The 21,276-nt window shown below is 56.5% G+C and overlaps 1 protein-coding gene across 2 annotated transcripts; it reads right to left on the bottom strand.

Annotated features, from left to right (window-relative positions):
- Positions 1-13,975: 13,975 nt before the first annotated feature.
- Cbx4 (chromobox 4) lies at positions 13,976-20,682 on the bottom strand. Of its 2 annotated transcripts, XM_076870391.2 has the most exons (5): positions 19,897-20,682; positions 19,710-19,753; positions 18,485-18,550; positions 16,424-16,490; positions 13,976-16,194 (listed from the first exon to the last, which is right to left on the bottom strand). In XM_076870391.2, the coding sequence occupies exons 1-5, from the start codon at positions 19,963-19,965 to the stop codon at positions 14,773-14,775; spliced, it is 1,668 nt and encodes a 555-aa protein (XP_076726506.1). In that variant the 5' UTR covers positions 19,966-20,682; the 3' UTR covers positions 13,976-14,772. The 2 variants fall into 2 exon arrangements, with proteins under 2 accessions (XP_076726506.1, XP_076726507.1); XM_076870392.2 differs by lacking the exons at positions 19,710-19,753; positions 19,897-20,682 and adding an exon at positions 18,889-19,334.
- Positions 20,683-21,276: the final 594 nt, after the last annotated feature.

Raw genomic sequence — 21,276 nt, 5'->3', positions numbered from 1 at the left:
CTGTCCGTGGGAATCCCCTAGAGGGCAGGGAGGACCCAACCACTGGCCATGGGTTGAGACAGGATGGTGGGTGCTGGCCAAGGGGTGGAATCCCCCAGGATTCCACCGATGGAATTGGAAGCAGACTCCAGAGTTGCTGGTGCCAGCCCCACCCCACCCCCACCCCCACGGCAAGCACAGGGGGAGCGGTGCTCTCCAGAGTCTGGGGGGGGCACGTCTATGGGGTGCCAGGCTGAGACCCACTGGGGCCAGTCTTGCAGGGTCAGTCCAGCAGAGGAGCAGCCTGGTGCGCTCCTTGGTGCATGCTCCCTTCCCTCACCTCATCTTTTCTTGGTGGTGGGGGTGTGTCAAGAGGAGAGCAGTTCTCACTCACATGCAGTCCCAGGGTTGTGCACGGGTCCTCTGGGGCCAGCCCAGTTCTCTGGTTGGTTCCAGGCTTCTATCCCTGCTGCCTTATAGTTCGGCTTCCCTCAACCTGGGGAGCAGGTGGAGAGAAGTGTTTGAGGCCATTCTCATCCCCAGGAGGGGCTAACAGCTTGCTTACTCCTTCTAGGCCAGGGTGAAGGGTTTTAAAAGAGCAGGTGGGTGGGGGGATATTGGGACAAACAAGGAAATGCCACGGCTCTCTCACTCCTAGTGGGCAGAGGCTGGTCTCCTTCCAAAAGTGTCGGGTGAGGGTGTTGAACTGGAGCCCAAGGTGAGGGTACAGGCCAGGTAGAAAAGGCCATGGCAGGATGAGGGACAGGGGTGGGAAGAGTCACTTCTATCAAGGCTCTGTCAACCACAGCCACCCAGGGAGCTTGGAGCCCTGCTCTGGGGATGCCTCTTAAGGGAAGTTGGGTTCCAGGTAGTTTAGGAGGAGCAGTCAAAAACTGGGACCTCCCTGGGCTGGGAGAGCCTGTTAGACCCTAAGGACTCTCAGGCCCATTAGGTCTTGGGAAATCCTGGAGGGAATGGCCTAGGCTGGAGGTTGACCTGGAACACCTCCTGGGTGGCCTCCACTTTTGAGATCTCCAAGGAACAAACCAAATAGAAGCATGTCCACACACTGGGCCTTAGCTTCTCCAGGTCTCTGCTTACCCCGCCTGTGTAATGTGCAGGTGAAGTACCACCTGTGTGGCACTGAGCAGGTGCAGCCCTAGCAGGGTGTGGGGAGAGGGCTTCCATTTCCCCAGCAGTGTCCCTGTTCTTGTGGTGTGTCCCCAGGTTGTAGAAGTGCTTCCTTATCATGCTCTGGATCTTCCTCTGCTCCTGGCTCTGGGCTAGGCCCTGCATTGAGGGTATGAAGAAGAGGCCCTCCAGTGCAGCATGGCAGCAGCCACAGTAGGCAAGAGTGGACCTTTGCCCCACCCACTTCCTCCACTCCTTCCTCCAATATCTGTCCATCTGCCCACCCACCCTCGCTCCCTATTCATCCAGCAGACTTCTAGGAACCTTCTCCGTGTTGGCCAGTGCTCAGGACTAGTTAGGGGTGTTTTAATGAATAAAACAGACTTGGCTTCTGTCCTCATGAAGCTCACAGCTGGCACAAGAGGAGACTCCTGAAGAAGTCACACACATTAGATAATTGCAACCTGAGAAGTGCCAGGAAGGGAAGCATGGGGTGCAGTTGAGTGCATGTAAGAGGTTGCCCAGGGGTGGGGGTGGAGGAAAGGCCAGATGGGGGCTGTCCGGCCATCTAGGGCTCCTGTCTCAGGATTTGCAGGGCTGGCAGCTCTAGCCATCAGGATGTGACCTAAACTGGAGCACTCATAGAATAGCTATGGAAATAGAATTACCACCAAGTGAAGACAGTGAGTGACATCCTTCTCCGCAGCTGGTGATTTTGGGAGAGGAAAGGCTGCAAAGAAACTCAGGAATAGGGCGGTGGTGCAGCTTATTGATAGGGCACATGCTTAACATCCAAGAGACCGTGCATTCAATCCCCAACACCTCAGAGTTGAAGAGAAGGAGTAGCTGGTTCTGTTGAGCAGATGTGGCAACCAGCAGGCTCTCTCGGAGGCTACCCTAGAGCTAGACTCACCTGGGGAGGCCCCAGGAGTGGGAGGCTGAGCCAGTTCTGGAACAAGCCAAGGAGGCTGGGTCTCAGCGGGGACTTCAGTAGATTTACTGTGGCTGGCCTGCCTCAACCATCCACACTGAGTGTGGACCCCAAGAGGAGTCTCGGGGACCCCCGTACTGTGCCCTATGGACTGAGCATGGAACACCAGGCTCAGTGCTTTCCCCTGCCTCACGGAGACTCCATCAAGCTCCATCCCTTGTGGTGACTCTGTGGTCCTATAAGCCCCTTTCTTCATGGAGTTCATCTTGGTTCATAGCAGATGCCTCCGATGGTAGGTGGTTGTGGCTGTGCCACCCCTTCTGCCAGGGAGGCAGCCTGGCCAGCACACTCTTCCCATCCAGACTCGTGATGGCAGTGACATGGCACTGTGGCCAGGAGCCCAGTTTCCTGGACCTAAAGCCCAGCTCCGCCATTCACGCTTGTGTAACCCCCAGACCAGCTACTTGACCTCTCAAAGCATCCATTTCCTCAGGGGTGGGGTAGTGATACACACAACTTCAAGTTATTGCAAGAGAACGCCTGTAAGGACTCTTGCACCATGGCTGGCTCAGTGAGCAGGCTGCACTTGTGGCTGAGCATGAGGAAGAGGGCAGAGGAACACCAGGCATTGGTGCAGACCCAGGGGCTGGTGCTACTCTGGCGTCTCCTAAATTCAAGCTGATGACGGTGATCATCAGAGACAGAGAACAAAACACCCTACAAGCTGTGACAAAAGCAATCTTGATTTCATAAATGAATGGAGAGTAAAGAATAAAGACCAAGCTCAACAACAAGGCATAGACATGGAGAGAGAGAGCAGGAGGAAAATGAGACCCACCAAAGGCAGGATGGACGGCCCCTGAGCAGCCGTGTGCCGGAGCCCGGCCAGATCAGCCTCCGGTGGTCAGGATACCCAGGGTTTCTCCTCTTTCCTGAGGCAGCCGCTGGGACAGAGACCTTGTCAACAGAACTCATTCATTCAATCAATATTTACCCAGGCCTCCCACACCTTGTGCCTGGCTGTGCTGGGAAAGGAGCCCCAGCCGGTGAGAGGGGGGCCTTTGGTCCGGCAGTCTCTGAGGGAGAGAGGTGCCCTGAGTGGGGAGGCAGGCCAGGGGTCCCTGCAGGGAATCCCAGTGCACAGCCTTGGTCTGGAGTCCTGGACACATTCCAGTTGCTTGGCAGAAGCTCTTCACCCTTGTGAGGTGAACTGGGGATCTGACCCCGCCCCCTGCCGATTCAGAGCTCTTTTGCACCAAAGTCTGGCCCTGGGGACTGATGAAGGATGAGAATCATCGTGTGGTGGCTGCTGAGGGGGGCACCCTCATTCTGCGATGTGCAGAGGAGAGGACAGCTCTTCCACACCGGTTTTCTTGCAGCAGCAGAACCCACCACCAGGCCCCCGAGCCTGCCAGGTGCGGGAAGGGCGTCCCTGGAAAGCAGTATTTGTGGGTCCATTGGCCACTGTCATCTTGAGGACAGGAAATCAGGACACAAGTCACTGTCTTCCTTTGTCAGCAACCTACTCAGCATGACAATTCCACACCTGCTGCACAAGGATGGGCCACACAAAGAGGTGATTCGCCTGCAGGGGACCCTGCTGAATCCCATGTGGCAGTGGGCAGAGAAGCCCAGACCACCTCTGGTGTTTCCAGTGTTGATAATGGTTCTTACTGGCTGACACCCAAGAGTTGGTGGGTGAAAATGGCTAGCATGTGACCTACGTGTGGCTTTAGACCTTCCGACCCTGTCGGCAGTGGAGGGCGGTGCAGGGACTGAGTGAGCCTTGTCTCGCAGTCTCTCTCCTGCACCTCTGGTGAATCCCTGGGTGGAGTTTCAATAGGCTTTTCCCCTTGGGTCATAATTGAGTTGGGGAAGGGACCAGTTTCATTGGAGATGTCCCCTCTAGCAAGCTTGGTGTGCTGCAGCCCTCCTAATACCAGCTCCCCAGGAGACCAAGGGCAGGCCCAGAAGGGGAACTGTCCAGTGATTCCAAAGTGCTACACGTACCAGGGACAAACCAAACTGTGATCCACCCTGACCCAAACCACCGGGAGTGACCTTTGCCCCTCAGCACCTGAGCTGGCCTGGCAGCTCCCCCACTGTGCCTGTTCACCTTGCTCTTCCCATTCCAGGGGGCAGGCAGAGAAGAGAGAGGCCCTCCATCAGCCTGAGGAGGGAGAGCTGCAGGCCAGGGCTGCTGGGTTTTAGAATTCCTTCACAGGTGTGTGACTGAGTATCTCTGGGCACCACACTCATCCCCATCACAACAGAACGGTTCACACTCTCTAATCTATCCTTCCCAGATGAGGTAAAAATGACCGCCGGGTAGCCAGATTAATGACTGAACCGCCGAGCAGGGAGCTGCTGGCTGCGCCAGCCCTGGAAAGGGCTGAGGCAGGCTTGGCCATCGTGGTCCTGGCTGCCCCTCACCGCCCACCACTCCTGGCCCACGCTACCTCCGTGGAGTGTTCTTCAGCCCACCTCCATGGGGCTCTGCCCTGGGAATTATCGTCTCCATTTACTGGTGAGGGAGTCAGTGAGTTCCTCCCTTTCTCCTCCCGCCTTCCCCTTCCTCCCTCTCTCCTTTCCCTCCATCATCAAGTGCCTCTGGATCACCCATCAAGTTCCGGCTGCTGAGCAGCACCCCGAGGACTTGTTCTCTTCGTGCTGACTTTCTGCCGGGGAAGCGGGGAAGTAGACAAGATCATTTCAGTTGACTCTGGCTCCTAAAGAAAAACAGGGTAGTAAGAGTTTGCTCTGGACAAATGGTCAGGGGTGGCTTCTCTCAACAGTTAGTGTGGAGAAGACAGCAAGAATGAGCCAGGCGCAGGCAGTGGCGCATGCCTGTTGTCCTAGCAACTTGGGAGACTGAGGCAGGAGGATCACAAGTTTGAAGCCAGCCTGGGCAACTAAGTGAGACCCTATCTAAAAAGGTAAATAAATGAATAAAGATGGCTGGGCATGTAGCTCAGTGGTGGGGAGCCCCTGAGTTCAATGCACAGTACCAAAAAAAGGCAGGGTGGAGGCTGAAGGAGGGGAGCTCTGGGGCCACCCCCACTGGCCCCAGGGCACAGAACTGGTAAGGGCAGAGAAGCGAGAACATGCAGCCAGGCTTGCCCAGCTCACCAGTCCTTGGGTTTCCTGCCACAGCCTTCCTTGGCAAAAGAGTAAGACTGGGCTTCTGGTGTGGTGGTGGGAGGGACAGGCTAAGAGGGGGTAGTCAGGGCTCCTTTGCCCCCACCCTCTGGGACCCCCATTCCTCTGTGTCAGAGTGCAGATTAGAGTTTGCGAGTGTGCACAGTGCTGTTCAGCTGAACCCACCTATGCACAACTGCCAGAGTTCTAGGCTCCGGGCTTTGCCCACCTGAGCAGGCTCTTGAGGTCCTTCCCAGATCCATCCAGGAGGCTCCAGGGCTGGCACCTGACTCCAACCCCACAGGGCAGCTCCAAGGACCTCTTTTAAAATCCCAATTCAGCATTTTTTTTTTTTTTTTTTTGCCAATTTATAGAAAAGTTGCAGGGTTGATAAGGACACTTGCATGTGCTCTTTAGAGTCTGCGGTGGTTTACACTGGCCCTGTCCGTATCATCATTCTCTCTATATGTTTTCCCCATACTGTTTTTCCTGAACTACTTCAGAGTAAGTTGGAGATCTTGTTCCCTTTCACACATAAATACTTTAGGAAACTGTTGTCCCAGGAACAAATACCTTCTTACACACAGTACAGTTCTCAGGATCAGGCCTTCTACGTCCATCCAATGCGGTTTTCTCACCCACAGCACTTTTAGAGGTTTTGCCCATTTCCTCAATAATGCTCCTCATAACTAGCCCCCCACCCCTGTTCCAAGAGTCAACCCAGGGTGATGAATGGTACCCAGCATCTTCTCTCTAGACGCCTTGACACAGGGGCAGATTCTCAGCCTCCTTCTGTGTTCCTTGACATTTGAAGAGCACACCTTTGACATTTCTTCATGGTCACCTCAGGCTCTGCATTTTGTTTTGTTTTGCACTGGGTATTTTTGGTATAGGGACTCTACTACTGAGCTACACCCTGAGCCCTGCTTCCCTGGCCTCAACCTCTGAGTTGCTGGGATTACAGACATGTGCTGCCATACTCTGCATCCGGCTCTGCATTTTTGGCAGGAATCCCATTGCGGGGCCATTATCTTCTTTTCAGTGCATGGTATCAGGAGTCCCAGGACGTCAGTGAGGCCCTACAGTCCTACAGTGGTAATGTTTGCTTTGATCTCTTCCAACTTTTTCTTTCTTTCTTTCTTTCTTTTTTTTGGAGGGGAGGGAACCAGGAATTGAACCCAGGGGCTTAACCACCAAGCCACACCCCCAGCTCCTTTTTATATTTTATTTAGAGGAAGGGTCTTACTGAGTTGCTAAGACCTTCGCCATTGCTGAGGCTGGCTTTGAACTCACTCTCCTCCTGCCTTAACCTCCTGAACCACTAGTATTACAGGTGTGCCACTGCGCCAGGCTCTGAGTGTTTAATCCTCCATTTCTTCCAGTCGGGTTTGGCTATCTCCTGCCCTATCTGTTTTGGTCTCTCTCCTCACCTGCTCTTCTGTCTCTGTTAGATCACACTCCCTTCCTTGTCCCTGTCCTCTGCCTCCTCCCTTCTTTGGGGTCTCATCTGACCCCTTCCGACTCTCTCTCTAAATCACTGAATTGCCCCCAAGTGCAAGAGCCCCTGGGCCCCCCTGCAGCTAACCCACAGGTAGCTGTCCTACCAGATGCACCCTGGCACGATTCCTCTCCTGGAAGGTGCCAAAGAGACATCAGAAGGGTGTCCCCTGAGGACATGACCTTGAGAGCACCACCTCTGCCCTAGCGGGGTCTCCCACACCAGGACCTCATCCCTAGGCCCAGGCTTCAGGGGAAAGGCACTGTGCAGGAAAGCTCCTGTCCGCCTTCTCCAGCACCTTCCATCCCACCCATAAGCCCTCTCCCTCGGGAGGGTGCACAGACCCCAAACTCCCCTCTAGACTCACAGCTGAGGCTCACTGTGGCTTGGCCAGAGCTGAGCAAATACTGTCTTTCTGCCAAGGTGGAGCCAGCACAAAGCTCTGAGGTCAGCAGGTTTTTCGCCACCTCAGAGAGCTGGACCCACAGGGGCCTTCGTTTCCACTTGGTGGTCAGTGGATTGGAGGCAGCCCAGACCCTCACGTCTGCTCCCTGGAGTGGGCCCCAAACCACAGTCAAGAGAATAGAAGCCAGACCAGGGCCCTCCACCAGCCACACGTGGCCACTCGCTCTCGCCCATGGCATGGGACTCTGAATTATATGGTCATCTCTCCTACTAATAGAGCCAATTTTATGGTGGGCGCCCTGTAAGCACTGCTCCTGGCTGGGACCCAGGTGCCCACTCATGCACAGAGAATAGCCTGCTGCATGGCGTCAGTCATCCACCTTGATGTGGCTTTGCTTTTGGGGGGCTCAGTTTTCCTGTCTGTACAGCATAGGACTTGGGATAGAAACCCCATAACGCCCTTCCCACTGAACTTCCAGGAGCCCAGGATGCCACCACCAAGGGCCAACCCTCTCCCCACAGAGGCACAGGTGGCTCCATCCGCCCTCCTGTGTTTGTGTGTGTTTCTCTCCAGGGACCAGCCCAGGGACTTTCCGCCCTTCCGGTTCCTCCACAGACATTGGTTTTCATCTACGGAATGAGGCATCAGCGAGGGCCACCTGAAGGAGAAGACAAAGAAGAGGAGCAAAAACCCTGGCCACTCTGGGCATTCTTCCTGCTGGACCAGGGCTGGGCAGCCCATCACCAGCCCCCAGCTCCTTGGCAGCAGGGTTTGCGGGGTGCAGGCTTGGGAGCAGCCAGGAGGCAGTGCCAACCTCTGTTGTGCCTCTTTGAATGACACAGGCACTGGGGACGTGAGGGCCATGAAGCAGGGAGAGCCTTCTGGTTTTGCAGATGAGCAGCCCCAGGCCCAGGCAGGGATGGTAATGGCCAGAGCAGCGGCAGGGCAGGGACCGATTCCTGAGGCTCGTGACTTCCACTCCGCTGCTCCTTCATCTGTCTCCCTTGGATTCTCAGCTTGCAGCTCGATAACTCCCATCCCCAGACCTGTTGGCAGGCAAGAGGAATAACTCATGTGAGTCAAAAGCAATTTGCAAACATAAATAATTTTCAGTGCCAGGAGAGGAGACGGTGGGAAGACGCATGAAAGGCTGAGGGAGCCTCCGCCTGCACCGCTGGCTCCTTCCTCTCCCTCCCTGAGCTGCTGGGAGGTTTGGGGAGACTATAAACAAAGCAGGAAATGGCCATCAGGTTTCTCTCTTCTGCTGTCCATAGGAAGGATTCTGCTGGCCGATCTCTTTTCTCCCCACCCCCAACTTTCCTAGGTAACCCCACCTCCTCCAGGGACTCAGAGGAGAAGAGCTGTCCTCCAGACCTCCTCCCACAGCCTGCATTGTCCCTTCAACTCCCAACAGCCCACATCCTAACAAAGCATGGATGGCACACCATTATTTTGTGACCTTCACTTAATCACAGCAATGTATCCGTGATTGTCCTGCTCTTCTGGGTTTGGAAGAGCTTTGCCAGAGTGCAAGAACCTCCCAAGACCATTATCAGACGGTGGGATAGGTTTTTGCTCATTTCCCCAGGATGCTGTGACCAACAGGGTCTCTGAGGGCCATGCAGACACTTTGAAGAGGTTTCTTTGGATGGTGACAGGAGTGAGTATGTAGCCAGTGTCACTTTGGAAGGCCCCCCCCCCCCCCCCCCCCCCCCCGAACATAAGCACACCTTTCCAAAACCTACCCCAGCAGGCTGTCTAAGGCAGAGAGAAACAATGAGAAACCAGATACCATGGAATTAGTGAAGAATTTCTCAGATGAAACAGGAAAGGGAGGAAATCCTGGGAGGTTTACAGGACACCTGGTGTAGGCTGAAAGGATCTGTGGCCAGTTATTGGCAATATTAAATTCTTGGTACTTCACTCAGGCAGTAAGTGAGGGGTGTTCCCACCAGCCCAGGCAGTGGCAGCCCTAAATGCACACACAGAGACACACGCCGGGAATATCCTTTCTTTCATCAGCCCTCTGCCCCTGCCTAGATTTGAAAACCTGCAGACAAGAGAAGTAATCACAGCCCATACTGAGTGGGCTCTTCCCTGTGTCTGGCTATCCACACAGCTCGTGTCAAGACCAAATCCAAGAATAAAAGTGTGTGTGTGTGTGTGTGTCTGTGTGTGTTGGACCACATGCATGCCAGCATCTCTCCCATCTTAAGCCACACAGGAAAACTGTGTCTGGGGGCTGAGGTAGTGCCCTCCCATCAGGAATTGTGGAATACATTTCACCTGCTAAACACAGAAATTCTGTCTTCCTAGACAGAGGGACAGAGGGATTCCTAACACCAGGATTATCCTTAGGGTCCGTTTCCCTCCATCCAATTACTGCAGAATTACCTGGAGTCTCTTGAAATTCCCACAAACAGATCAGGTGAGGAATGAGGGGTGACCCCAGATCAGCTGAGCCACATGTTTGCTCTCTGCCCTTGTAGGGGAGAACAGCCTCCTGGTCTCAGGGAGCTCAGCCACCTGAACACTGGGATCCTGGGGCAGTCCCAGGCCCCTGGTTGGTGGATGATGCCTGAGTGCTGGAGCCGGAAAGCCCTGCACACACACACACACACACACACACACACACACACACCACCTACTTGGTACACAGATGCACAGATGTGCACACAAGATATCAGATCCCGAGGTCTCTACTGAGGGACTGTGCACAGCTCTAGGAGGGCAAAGATGCCCCCAACACACCCCTGCCCTCCCAGGAGCTCAGGGTCAGGCCAGGGGGAATCACAGCCCCCACACCTAAGTGTGCTGCAGTGTGCCACTGACTGACAGCCAGGAGTGGGGACAAGTGGGGTGGATCCGAAAGTACTGCAGCAATTCCTCAGGGCAGGCCCCTGTAGTGGCTTTGAGGATTTAGAGCAGCCTCTGGAGGGCCCACCCCCACCAAATCCTGGAAACTGAGAGCAGGTCCCCTGGAGACAGACATTGCTAACCGTGGACTCCTATCTCCCCTTTAACTTGTCTTTGACCTGGGGCAGGGTTAGCCATCACACCTTCACTTTGCCACCAAGAGAACCTGCCTCCTGAAGCTGAGAGAATTAAATGAGATAATTCCCCTAAAGTGCCTGGCACATAATACGCACTCAATCAATGTTAACTATCATCATTAGCTGCCAAGGGAAGACTCAAGGAGAGGGAAGTGTGGGGGAGGGGTGGGTTTCTGAACCAGAGGCCACAGGAAGTAGGCACTTGTATCCAAGAATAACAGCCTTCCAGGGATCTCCTCCTCAGTCCTCACCTTCTCAGAAGAGCAGCAAACAGAACACAGGATCACAGAATAAGCTGGTTTCAAAAAGCATGAGGATCTGGTTTTGTTCCAGTGTAGGCTGTCCTGTCTCCAAGCCATGCCTAGCCATTCAAGGAGAGGCCGAGGCTGAGGTCCCAGGGACATAGACAATCCACCCAGCAAGGACGGGGCAGAGAAGGGTGGTGACCAGGATGGTCATTTGGAGGTAAACACCACTGTGCATCTGTCCCTTGGTCTAGCCAAGGCTGAAGGCCAGAAGTCCTTGGAAGACATTTGCATCTGACTTGTGATGTTTAATTAAAAATAATAATAATAATAATAACCTGTGTGTTTATGTAGGGAGTTTTCCAGAAGGGCTCCAGGGTATCTCCTGACTTGGTTCATCTTGACTGTTTTCAAGGCAACCAAAAAAACAGGCATAAGAATGATAAAGATGGGCTGGGGATGTGGCTCAAGCGGTAACACTCTCCCCTGGCATGCGTGCGGCCCGGGTTTGATCCTCAGCACCACATACAAACAAAGATGTTGTGTCCGCCGAGAACTAAAAAATAAATATTAAAAAAAAAATTCTCTCTCTCTCTTTAAAAAAAAAAATAGTGCTATGACTCTGAAAGAAAAAAAAAAAAGAATGATAAAGATTTCTGGAAAGGGCACCACAACCAGATGTCTTCCTTGTATGTTCTAGAAGTTTCCTGTTTGGTGTAACTGGGAGTGGAGAGGAGATTCAATTTGGGAGCCCAAAGTATGCTAAAAGACAGAGTCCATTCTGGCCTCCCCCCACCTCTTTGTCTCAATGTGTCACATGCCCAGAGAACTCCAATTCCACCCAACACTAAATCACAGGTCAGTGCTCCCGGTCACCCAGCGACTGCTGTATTTTATTTGACTACATAGCCACACTTAGAGGTAGGTGGTTTTCAGCTTTCTATGTCCTCTCTCTTCTGTTGGACTAAAATGTCCCAGTGGGCAGGGACTGACAATTCAGGAATAAAACAGAGTCTCAAGACAAAATTCAGGATGTCTGGCTACCTTTGAACTTCACCTAAACAATGTATTCTTTTCCTTTTTTTTAGTAGAAGTATGTCTCAAATATGTTATGGGACTTACATATACTAAAAATCATGATTATACATTTGAAAGTCCAACTTAACTGGGCATCCCAAGTTTGTATTTGCTTAGTGTATACAAAGCACCCTGGATTGTGGATCTCCACTCAACTCACCTCCAGGGGTGTCCAGGATTGGAATGACACTGAAAGGCTAAATGGCTCTTTTGAAAGCCAGCTGGAGAGGGGGCAGGCTGTAAGGAGCCTAGAGCTGCCATCAGGGATAGGCTGGTGCTGGAGGGGCTGGCTCTGGAGGGTGGGTACATTTGTACTAGGGCAGCTGTAGACTCTATGCCAGAGGCTCAGCCCCAAATCAAGGTCATTTGGAGAAAAAACAAAGAAATGTGGGTTCCAATGTGCAGGGTTAAGACATGTACTCACTGCCTTTCTTCTCTTACCTGAACTTGGGCTCAAAGACAGGGTTTATGACCCTTTGCTTGTGAAGTGCCCAGCATGAGCCGTCTACACCCAGGAGAGCTGGGGCTTGTGGATCCTCCCATCTCAAAGGCCCTTGGAAGACATACTCTCTTGTCCCAGTGCTGGGGCCCATGACCTTATTTCTGTACCCTGGACAAGCTGTCTGTCCATCAGGACCTCAGACTCATGCCATGGGGAAGCTCAGTGCCCAGGAGGAATGAACAGGGCAAGATGTTCAAATGTCGCCTGACATATCTGAGGACCTCAGTCAAACCACAGCTCCTGTCTCTTTTGGGAGGGGGTGTTCTAGGGCAGCAGGCTGCTCACCCCCACCTCAGCAGCTGCTCTGGATGATGCATGGCCTCTGCTGCATTGTCTGTGGCCTGACCTCCAACTCCAGGCTCTGCCCAGGACCACCCCCAAAGGCCCTGCTACCAGGCTGGTTTCCAGGTCTCAGGCCACTAGTAGGCCTTCTTTTCAGGCGTGGTGGAGAACTGCTGTTTTCCCTGCCCTCAGGAGGTGCCATCCTCCACCTCCCCTCCCCTATGCCTCGTCCAGCACAGGCCACCCCCAGGGCCAGGCTCACTCCCCAGGGCGACTGTGCAGACTTGCACAGGGGCTGCCTCACATTCTGGAGGTTTCAGTTCTCCTCCGCTGAAGAACAGGGAGTCGAGGTCCCTGCCTGGCATGGGCCTTTGTGTACCAGCCAGTGAAGGACAGGCCCAATTCTAGTGTGGAGCAGGCAGTTTGCCAGCAACCGATCGCCCTCCTCCACTCGCAGGGTGGCAAAGGGCGTTCATTACACAGAGGGGGAGGGGTGTTTAACTCACTCCAAAGGGGGCTTGGGGTGATGGGGGTGGTGGGAGGAACAATCCACAAAAGCCAGGGCTAGAAACTCCTGAGGGTTTTTTTTTTTTTTAAGCGCTTCCCTTCCCTCCTCCCCTCCCCCTCTGGGCACCCCTCCCCCACCCCTAGCTGGTGGCCTGCAGCCAACACTGGCCACTCTATGCGCATCCAGGCTCCCGCCCTCCCAGCCTTCCTCTCCATCTCCTCCCCTGCCTTCCCAACTCTGCCTCTCTACCACCTCGCTCCCCACCCTGCATTCGGAAGCACCTTTTCTTCAGCCGTCGTTCCCCGCACCCGCTCGGTCCTAGGGGGGACGGGGGTTTCTTGGAGGCCCGGAGCAGCCCCTCGCCCACCAGGCCCCCCGGTCCCTGGCCTGGCCGGGCATCCCGACCAGGAGTAAGATCGCTGTGTCTGCAGAAAATCGGCCACCACCGCCGCATTCCCGGGTCGCGGCTTCCCGGCCAGCCGAGCCGCACCCTTCGCCCCCTCAGGGCCCTTAACCCCTTCCTCCCTCGCGACGTCAAGCGCCTCGGCCATGCCACCCAAGGGGGATGGGCGGCGAGTGTCAGCTCACTCTGCTCACTAAGGCACTGGGGTGGCAGGCCCTGCTCGCCCGGTCCCCGACCAACCCCCCATCCATCCCGCAGGAAGCCCCCCGCCCCCTCCGAGGCAGCGCTCGTCTCCAGTCGGGGCTCTGGCCTGGTGGTTTGGGGACAGAGCCTGGCAGAGGAAGTCTCAGCGGCTTCCTCGGTGTGGTGGACCATGCCAGTGAAGTGAGAGGGTAAGGCTCCCTCCCCGCGAAACCTGCCCTACCAGTGGGGAGGACTAAGGGACAATATCGCTGGCCGGTCCGGGCCTGCGGCTGCGTGTGGCGCCCCAGGGGTTTCTGGGGGACAAAGGTCAACAGTTGCCCGCAGGCATGGCACAGGGGCTGGCCCCACCCGTGCGGCTCACCGCTGCATCCCCTCCTCTGCTACTCAGCTCCTGGGGAACCGCAGGCCAGAAAGTCCTGGGAACAGGGATAGCTCTGGCTTGCCCCAGCAGGAATTCCCCTTTCCAGCTGGGCGCCTGCTTCCCCAGGAATGGGGTCAGGATCCTGGGCCTCCGTTCTGATAGTTCAAGGTTTAGCGCAGGACTGGACAGTTTCCTTCCCAGACTAAGGCCCAGCCGCCTCCCCCAACCTTGGACATCCCCTCAAAACTACAAAAATGCACCTTCAACATCTCCATTTAATATTTACATTCAAGCAGGTAATAATTGGAAGCTTATAGTTTAGACATTTCTAGTAGCAGCAGGTTCTAGAGAGCTCGTTTAGCCTTTTAACAAACTTTTTTTTTTTTTTTTGCACATAGAAACAACACATCCATGTGTACAGTATCAAAAAATATATACCAAGGTTCCTGGTATTGCAGTTCCTGGAGGGAGGAAATGAAATCAACAGAAATACTGAATGAAGGGTAAGAAAGGTCAACAGAAAATAGTTTGTCTGATATAGAATATAACATGATCTAGGGGAAACTCCATAAATCTAGGTTTTTATATTTCAATATATAAATACCTACAAATAAATATATATATATCAGCCCGAATGGGGGTGGTCGGGCCTTTTGAGCTCAAACAATACATTTCAATAATAACACCACGTACAAACGGGAGTAGAGTCAGCACTTGACAAGTTAGCACGGTTAAAATATAATACTATAACTCTGAAACCGCTGCGCGGCTGCCCTGTCAGTTCCGGAGGTCCATGGGGAGGGCGCGGCTCTCGTCTCGAGTGGGGAAGGGACAAGTGGCGGCGGCGAGACCGCAGGCACCGCGTGGAAGGAGACAGGCCATTGGAGGCGCCTCCACAGGGATCCCACAGCCGTGCAGGGGGACGTGGACGCTTGGGTGTCCTCAAGTTGGGGCCACTGGCACCTCCTGCAGCCCAGAGGGGAGCCCTCCTGAGGCGGCCAGGGCTAGGCCCCCGTGCACGTGCGGAAACGCGTCCCTTGCAGACGTCCTGCAGCTACACGGTCACGTATTCTTTGAACGTGACGGTGAGGCAGTTCGCGGTGACGTCAGTGATAATTATATTTCCAAAGAAGGGCTTGAACTCGCTCAGCGGCTCTGCAGGCTCGTCCTGGGCCTCGGCGGGAGGCTTCTCTGCCGCTGTGGCTGTCGCTGTCGCCAGCACTGCCGGTGCTGCTGTGGTGGAGGGCACCTCGGGCTTCACCTGGAGGGAGCTGGGTGGTTCCCCAGCCTCGTTACGCGTCTTGACGCAACGCAAGTCTATGGGCTCGTCCAGGTCCGAGTCCAGCAGGATGACCTCTGGCTGCGGGAGTGTGGCTGCCGGCGGCACATCAGCGGGGCGCTCCGCGGCAGGGCTGCCCCCCAGGCAGGTGGGCGTGCTGATGCTGCGCGCGGTCAGCCGCTTCTTGCAGGGCTCACGCTCACCGTGGGTCTCCGAGAGGCAGCGCTTGCGCGCATGGGAGAGATTGAGGCCCACAGCGTGGTGGTGGTGGTGGTGGTGGTGGTGATGGTGGTGGTGGGTGGGTGGGTGCGGACTTCGGGTCGTGTCCCAGGTGAGCAGGTCCGGCTTGGTGGTGAGCTGCAGGGGCTGCTCTCCAAAGGCTTCCTTGGTTGGGGAGAGCTTGCGGGAGCTGGTGTCCTGGGGCTGCGGGTCCCCAGGCCCTGGTGCCTCCTCTTCCCTCCTCTTGAAGGGCAGGTCCGCCTTCTTTTCCTCGGCACCACTGGACGACTTTTTAAAAGTCCTGTCGGCCGGGGGGTGGCGCTCCTCGGTGGCACGCTTCTTGTGACTAGGGGAGCGTGCTTCGCCCTCTGCTGCCTCGCCAGACTTGATCTTCACCGCCTGCATGCCATTCTCCATGTACTTGCTCATGACGATCACAATGCGACCGTTCTTGTTCTTGTTCTTGACGATCTTCATCTTGCCCCCAATCCCATTGCCTGTCACCGCTTCTTTGGGAGCCGGTGTCATCCCGTTGGGAGGGCCCTTCTCAGAGCCTTTGCCTGGAGCCCCAGCCGCTCCGGCCAGGGGCTTCACTGCCCCTAGGTAGCTCTTGGCTGATGCGCTGTGGGCCCACTTGTCCGGTGGGTGGCTCTTGGCGCCCAGGTCTGGGCAGGTGGGACTCGGCGCCTCCTTGTGGCCACCCTGGTACTGCAGGTCATACATCTTGGGGTCCGGCTGGTAGGGGTGGTGCTTCTTGCTATTGAGCTGATAGTAATACTTTCCACTCTTGCCTGGTGGCGGGGGCTTGCCTGCCCGTTCCTTGCTGTGAGGCTGGTACTGGTGGTGCTTCTTGCTGTTGAGCTCGTACTGGTGCCCCTGGCCCTTTCCTGGCGTGCCCAACTCCAGCTTGGTGCGGTTGTCAGCAGAAGAGTCCTGGAGCCCAGTCAGGACATTGGAGCGACGGGCAAAGGTAGGTACCTGAGGGGGAGGTGAGAGGAGGGAGATGGTACACCCCAGCCAACCAAGAGCATCAGTAGTGCCCCAAATCCCACAGTCCGCAGCTGTGTCATAGGGGCTGGGGCACAGGAGGTCAAGGACAGAGGAAGTGCAATTTGGGTGCTCCCGCGGAATCCCCCACCCTCCTGGCCTGAAGGCAGCTCCCATATACGTCTTGGGAAGAGGGTGGGGGTTAGCAGCGAGTGTTTACCTGCACCACCAGTGGCTTGGGCTTTGGCCCTCTCTTTCGATATCCCATCAGTTGCTCCTGCCGTTCCCTGGGGAGGGAATGGAGAGCCGCAGGATCAGCCTCAGGGTCACCTCCCCAAATCTTCAGTGACGCCCACCCTCCTGCCTTGCGACCATCGGTAGGCAGTGAACAGGGATGCATAGACGACAAAGAGTTCGAAACAGAAGACCCCCTCTGCAGCTGGCTGGGCACCTCCATCAGCAGCAACGCCTTTAGGTCGGGTCCTTGGTAAAGAGCTTCCCCATCTGATATCTCTAAACCATCACCCCCAGTCTCCGTGAAGGGGGTTGGGTTGTTGGAGTAAAGTGGAGTGGGCGCAGAGATCCAGGGATTGTGAACAGCCCAAACGAGGTATGTGCCGACCTCGGCAGAAGCAGGGGATGCTAACGACCTCATTAAGATTCAGATAACGAGAGCTGCCGGCAGAAGGGAGGACTCATTTTCTTAAAGGCCAGGCACTAAACAGGGGGAGGGGCTGCGCCCTTGTTTACACAGCGGCAAATGAGCCAATTAGGGGCTGGGGGCGGGGGACGGCCGGCCGAAGAGGCCAGGGTCTGGCCAGGTTCTCTGTCACCTGGTGAACCGGCCGGGCACCGCCCCCGCTGAGCCAGTGGGCGGGGCAGGGGCGGGGCGGAGAAGTACAGCCTCTCGTTGGAGCCGGATCCTCGCTGCATCGATTCCCAATTATTAATAAAGCCCATGGGTGGTGGCACGAGTCACAGTAAGCCAGGTTTCTACTTTCAGGCCGGCCAAAGCGTGACCCGCTTGCGAGCAAACGTCCCAGGCACTGCCCAGCCCTTTGTGGGAAAGGAGTGCACCCCTCTACAGTTCTGCCCAAGCTATAGCCCATTACCAGGCCAGACAACCGATCTCCAGTGACCCTAGTTAATCACTCCCACCTCACTGCCCGTGGGCTAACCCAGTGGAGTTCTGCCATGCCCTGGGGCCGGGGCAGGGGCCTGACTCCGATGTTGCGTGGCATTGCAACAGCCTGCGTTTTAATTCTTCAGGGACCCATTATGCAACATGGCATCAGCCGCTGACATGGTTACAGGGTGGTGAACTCCCAGGTGGAGTCCGGGCAGGATCCCTGCCCGGCGCCCCCCTGTGTCGCGGGAGAGCAACTTCCCTGCTGGTGGCCTGCTCAAAGGGTCTAGAGTTTACAGTTTTAGCGCCAAATACACCACAGGAAATAATGCAAAATAAAAGGGGAGGAGGGATGGAAGGCAGCAGGCTTCTGAGGTTCCTGCTGCTCCTCCCCTTCGAGCCCTTCCCCCTATCCTCCCCAAACAGAACCACAGCCACTGGCAGCGAATCCAGCTGCAGCAGCTGCAAAGTGACAAGCATCTGTGGGCAGAAGAATGAGCCTCCCCCCGCCCCCCGCCCCCAAGAGGACACCTCTCCACCACCATCGGAGTCCATCCCATGCCCTTGGGCCAACCTCCTCTGCCCTGATGAGGCACCCTGCCCCACCAAAGAGACTGGTGGGGGATGTGAAAGGAACAGAGCTCCAGGCAACACTGCTATCCCCAGCTGGGGTGAAACGGGGTGAGGGGAGGTTTCAGGCCTTGCCAACTTTTCTCCAGCCACCAACAGGTTAAGTTCAGTTCCATGACGTCCAGGCAGTTTCACAATGCCAGCTCCTTTGGAGCTGCCCCCGGAGGTGCCAGTGCCAAGCGGCCAGTGGCTGCAGGAAAGCAACACCTGGGGGTGGAGCTCCAAGGTTGCCGCCAGAGAAGGGCCACAGGAGTTCTCCAGGTCAGTTGCAGGGCTACCCAGACACTTTTCTTGCAGTTCCCCAAAACACATGCCTCACCTTCCCCAGTCCTGCCCTGCCCCCACTCCCAAGCTGCAGCAACCTCCAAGGACATTGGTTAGAAGAGCCGAGGCCACAGCCTTGCCAGTCCAGACCCGTTGTGGGGTGGGTTCCCCCTTTCCCTCTTTCCCATACTGGCATGGCCCACTTTCCTATTCCCATATACGGTCATGGAGACAGGCGATGGTAGCTTGGGGGACGCTCACCTGTTCTGGAAGGCAATCAGCAGCCGGGGATCCAGGATGTTCTCCTCCGGTTCCCACGTGTTATATCTTGCAAGGGAAAAGGGAGGGGGACATGGCTTAAAAAAAAAAAAAAAACACACAACAACAAAAAAACCCAAGCCAGCTTTGCAGCCTCCAGGTGGGGAATGACATAAGGCCCTACTCTGTCTTCATGAACCAAAAGCTATTTAGCTGTGGATGTGGAAGACAGATTTCTTCAGGCCTGACAAGATCCCTGATACACTGCCCCCTCCCAAGTCAAAATAAACACACAAGGGCAGGAAGAAAAGGGAGGGGTAAGGAAAATGAAACTAGCAGTTTATTTTGCAGTTGTCAAGAATTTTAAGCATGTTACTGCAGACATGTTCCAAAGCCACTTTGCTCACCAGGAACCCTGCGTGCAAAACAGCCGAAATGCAAAGTCGCGAGTCCCCCTCCTCTTCTCCCCAGCCCCGAGTTTCCGCGAGGGCTTCAGCCGTACTGCATTTGACCCCTAATCCGATAACCGCCAGCCCAGAGGTCCCCCACACCCCCTCGCGGCCCTGGAGCTCGCTGTCACGGGCAGGCAAACCCCAAATACTCTGCAACACAAAAATATGCCTCTGTGTGTGTGTGTGTGTGTGTGTGTGCGCGCGCGCGCGTGTGGCTGCGCGTGTCTCCATCCGGTGCCTTCGCATTTCAAATTAAAGAAAAAAATTCCCCACCAAAAGCTCTGCAGTGACAGTTCCCAACATTTTCTGCCTTTTTTCTTCCCCTCCCTGCACCACTAGGAGCGAGGAGGCACACAATTGCATTTTCGTTGCTTTTAATTTTTTTTTTTTTTTTTTTTGGTTTTGCAATATGGAGCCGTTCGGTGGAGGGAAAGGGGAAAGGAGCCATTTTCTGCTGCACATCAGTCAGTGCCTGCGCCCTCCCTCCCTCCGCCGGCCTCCCCGGCTCGGCCCCGCGTCTCTCCAGCTCCTCCGGCTCCTTTTAGTGCATAAATTAGTGATGGCATTTCCCGGAGAGTGGAGCACAACACAGGGCGCCGGGCTCGGGCTCGGCTAGGCTTCCCAGTGCCTGCCACCGACTTCCCCACCCCCTCCTCCTCCACCCCACCTCCACCCCGCCTCCCGTCCGCTCCCCCACCACCCCACCAGCTCGGCGGGTCCGGCAGCCCGGCGCCCCGCGCCTCGACACCCCGGCCCCCGCCCCCGCCGCTACTTACTTGGGGGACCAGCCTCTCCATTTCACCAGATACTCCACTCTGCCCTGAGGGGGAAGAGACAGCACTCCATCAGCTTCCGCGGGATCCCCGGCTCCGGCCCGCAGCCTCCCCACCCCCTCCCCGCCTCTCGCGGGTGCTCCGGCCGCCGCTCCCGCGCCGCTGCGCCGCCGCCCCCGCGCCGCCCTACCTTGCGGATCCGCTTCTTCTCGATGCTCTCCACCGCGAAGACGTGCTCGCCAACAGCTGGCAGCTCCATGGCCGAGCCGGAGCGCGCCGGGGCGCCGGGGCCGGCAAGGCTGCAGACGCTGCTGGCTCCCGCCGGTGCCCAACTGCCGCCTGATCGAGGGGCCCTGTCGCCCTTGCTGCCTGCGCCGCCTCCACCACCGCTCGCCCCGCAAAGCCCGGCTGGTAGCCGCTGCCCGCGCCCTCCCGGCTCCCGGCTCGCGCTCGCTCAGACAACTGAGCCCGGGCCGCGGCTGCACAAGAACTCATGCAAATCCCGGACGTCAGCGGGCGGGGCCTCACAGGGCCAGCTCGGCGTCAGGGGGCGGGCCGTGGCGCGGATTGGCGCAGCCTGGCCTACCGGAGGCCCCGGGCCTGGGCGTCGGGGAGGAGGAAGGGCGCGGGAGGGGGCCGGGGAGAGGAGGCCGGGGAGGTGCAGGGGAGGGATCTGCAAGCTGGGAGAGGGAGCTGGAGAGAGGGAGCGGGGGCCGGATAGAAGAGGTGTGTCGGCCTGGGGCGGCGGGGGTGGCCAGCTGGATCACGACGATCCTAGCCAGAATCTCGGCCCTGGGCCTTCTGCACCCCGGCGGCTCATTCTCAGTGTGTTCGTCTCGGGGACCCCTGCTGGGGGCCACGGAAGCATCCACCGCAGTTTATGGTTGCTCTAAATTGCGTCATGGGCGGCTCCGGAGGCACAGGGAACGGCCGGCAGGGGGCGGAATCGGGGCGGGGGCAACTCGCATTCCCACCCTCTTCGCCCCGTAGCCCCGCCCATCGAGGCCGAAGGCATATAGGAAGACGAGAAAGGGCGGGGAGAAGACTGAGGATTGAGTGCAAAGAGACGTTGAAGAGGACAGAGGAATAGCTGACCCTGGAGCCCTGGCGCTCAAGAACCTCACCAGAAAGGGACTCCGAGTCTGATCCCACCTGGGTCCTGAGCGGCTCCCATTTTATTCTTGATCCGCTTATTGGCAAGGCGGGGTCGGGATGTCCTGATTGTAGCAGCCCCCAGCGCCAAGAAGGACAAGAGGCGGAGAGGACAGACAGAGGGTTCAGGGCATGTCCGGGTCTGCCTGGGGAACGGAGGGAACTTCGTGGAGACCTGGGAGGCCTGCCTTGGGATCCTGGGAAAGAAGGAGAGGGTAGAGTAGAGGTTGGCACTGCTTGGGGGAAGAGCGCTGAGCGCGAAGGGGAGGTGAATGGAATGATTGGGAGTCACTCATTCCTCATGAATTCGCGTCCGCAGGTCCCGGACAGGCAGCCAAGTCGAGGCCTTGCGGACACCGCTGGGGAGCCCTGCGCAGAGTGTGAAGTTTAGCACCTCCGCGGGCTGGCGAGACAGTGT

The sequence above is a fragment of the Callospermophilus lateralis genome, chromosome 11, assembly GCF_048772815.1.
Source record: "Callospermophilus lateralis isolate mCalLat2 chromosome 11, mCalLat2.hap1, whole genome shotgun sequence".
In the NCBI taxonomy this organism is placed as follows: Eukaryota; Metazoa; Chordata; class Mammalia; order Rodentia; family Sciuridae; genus Callospermophilus; species Callospermophilus lateralis.
Note: the sequence above shows the minus strand (reverse complement) of the source record. Positions and strands in the feature narration are given on the sequence as shown.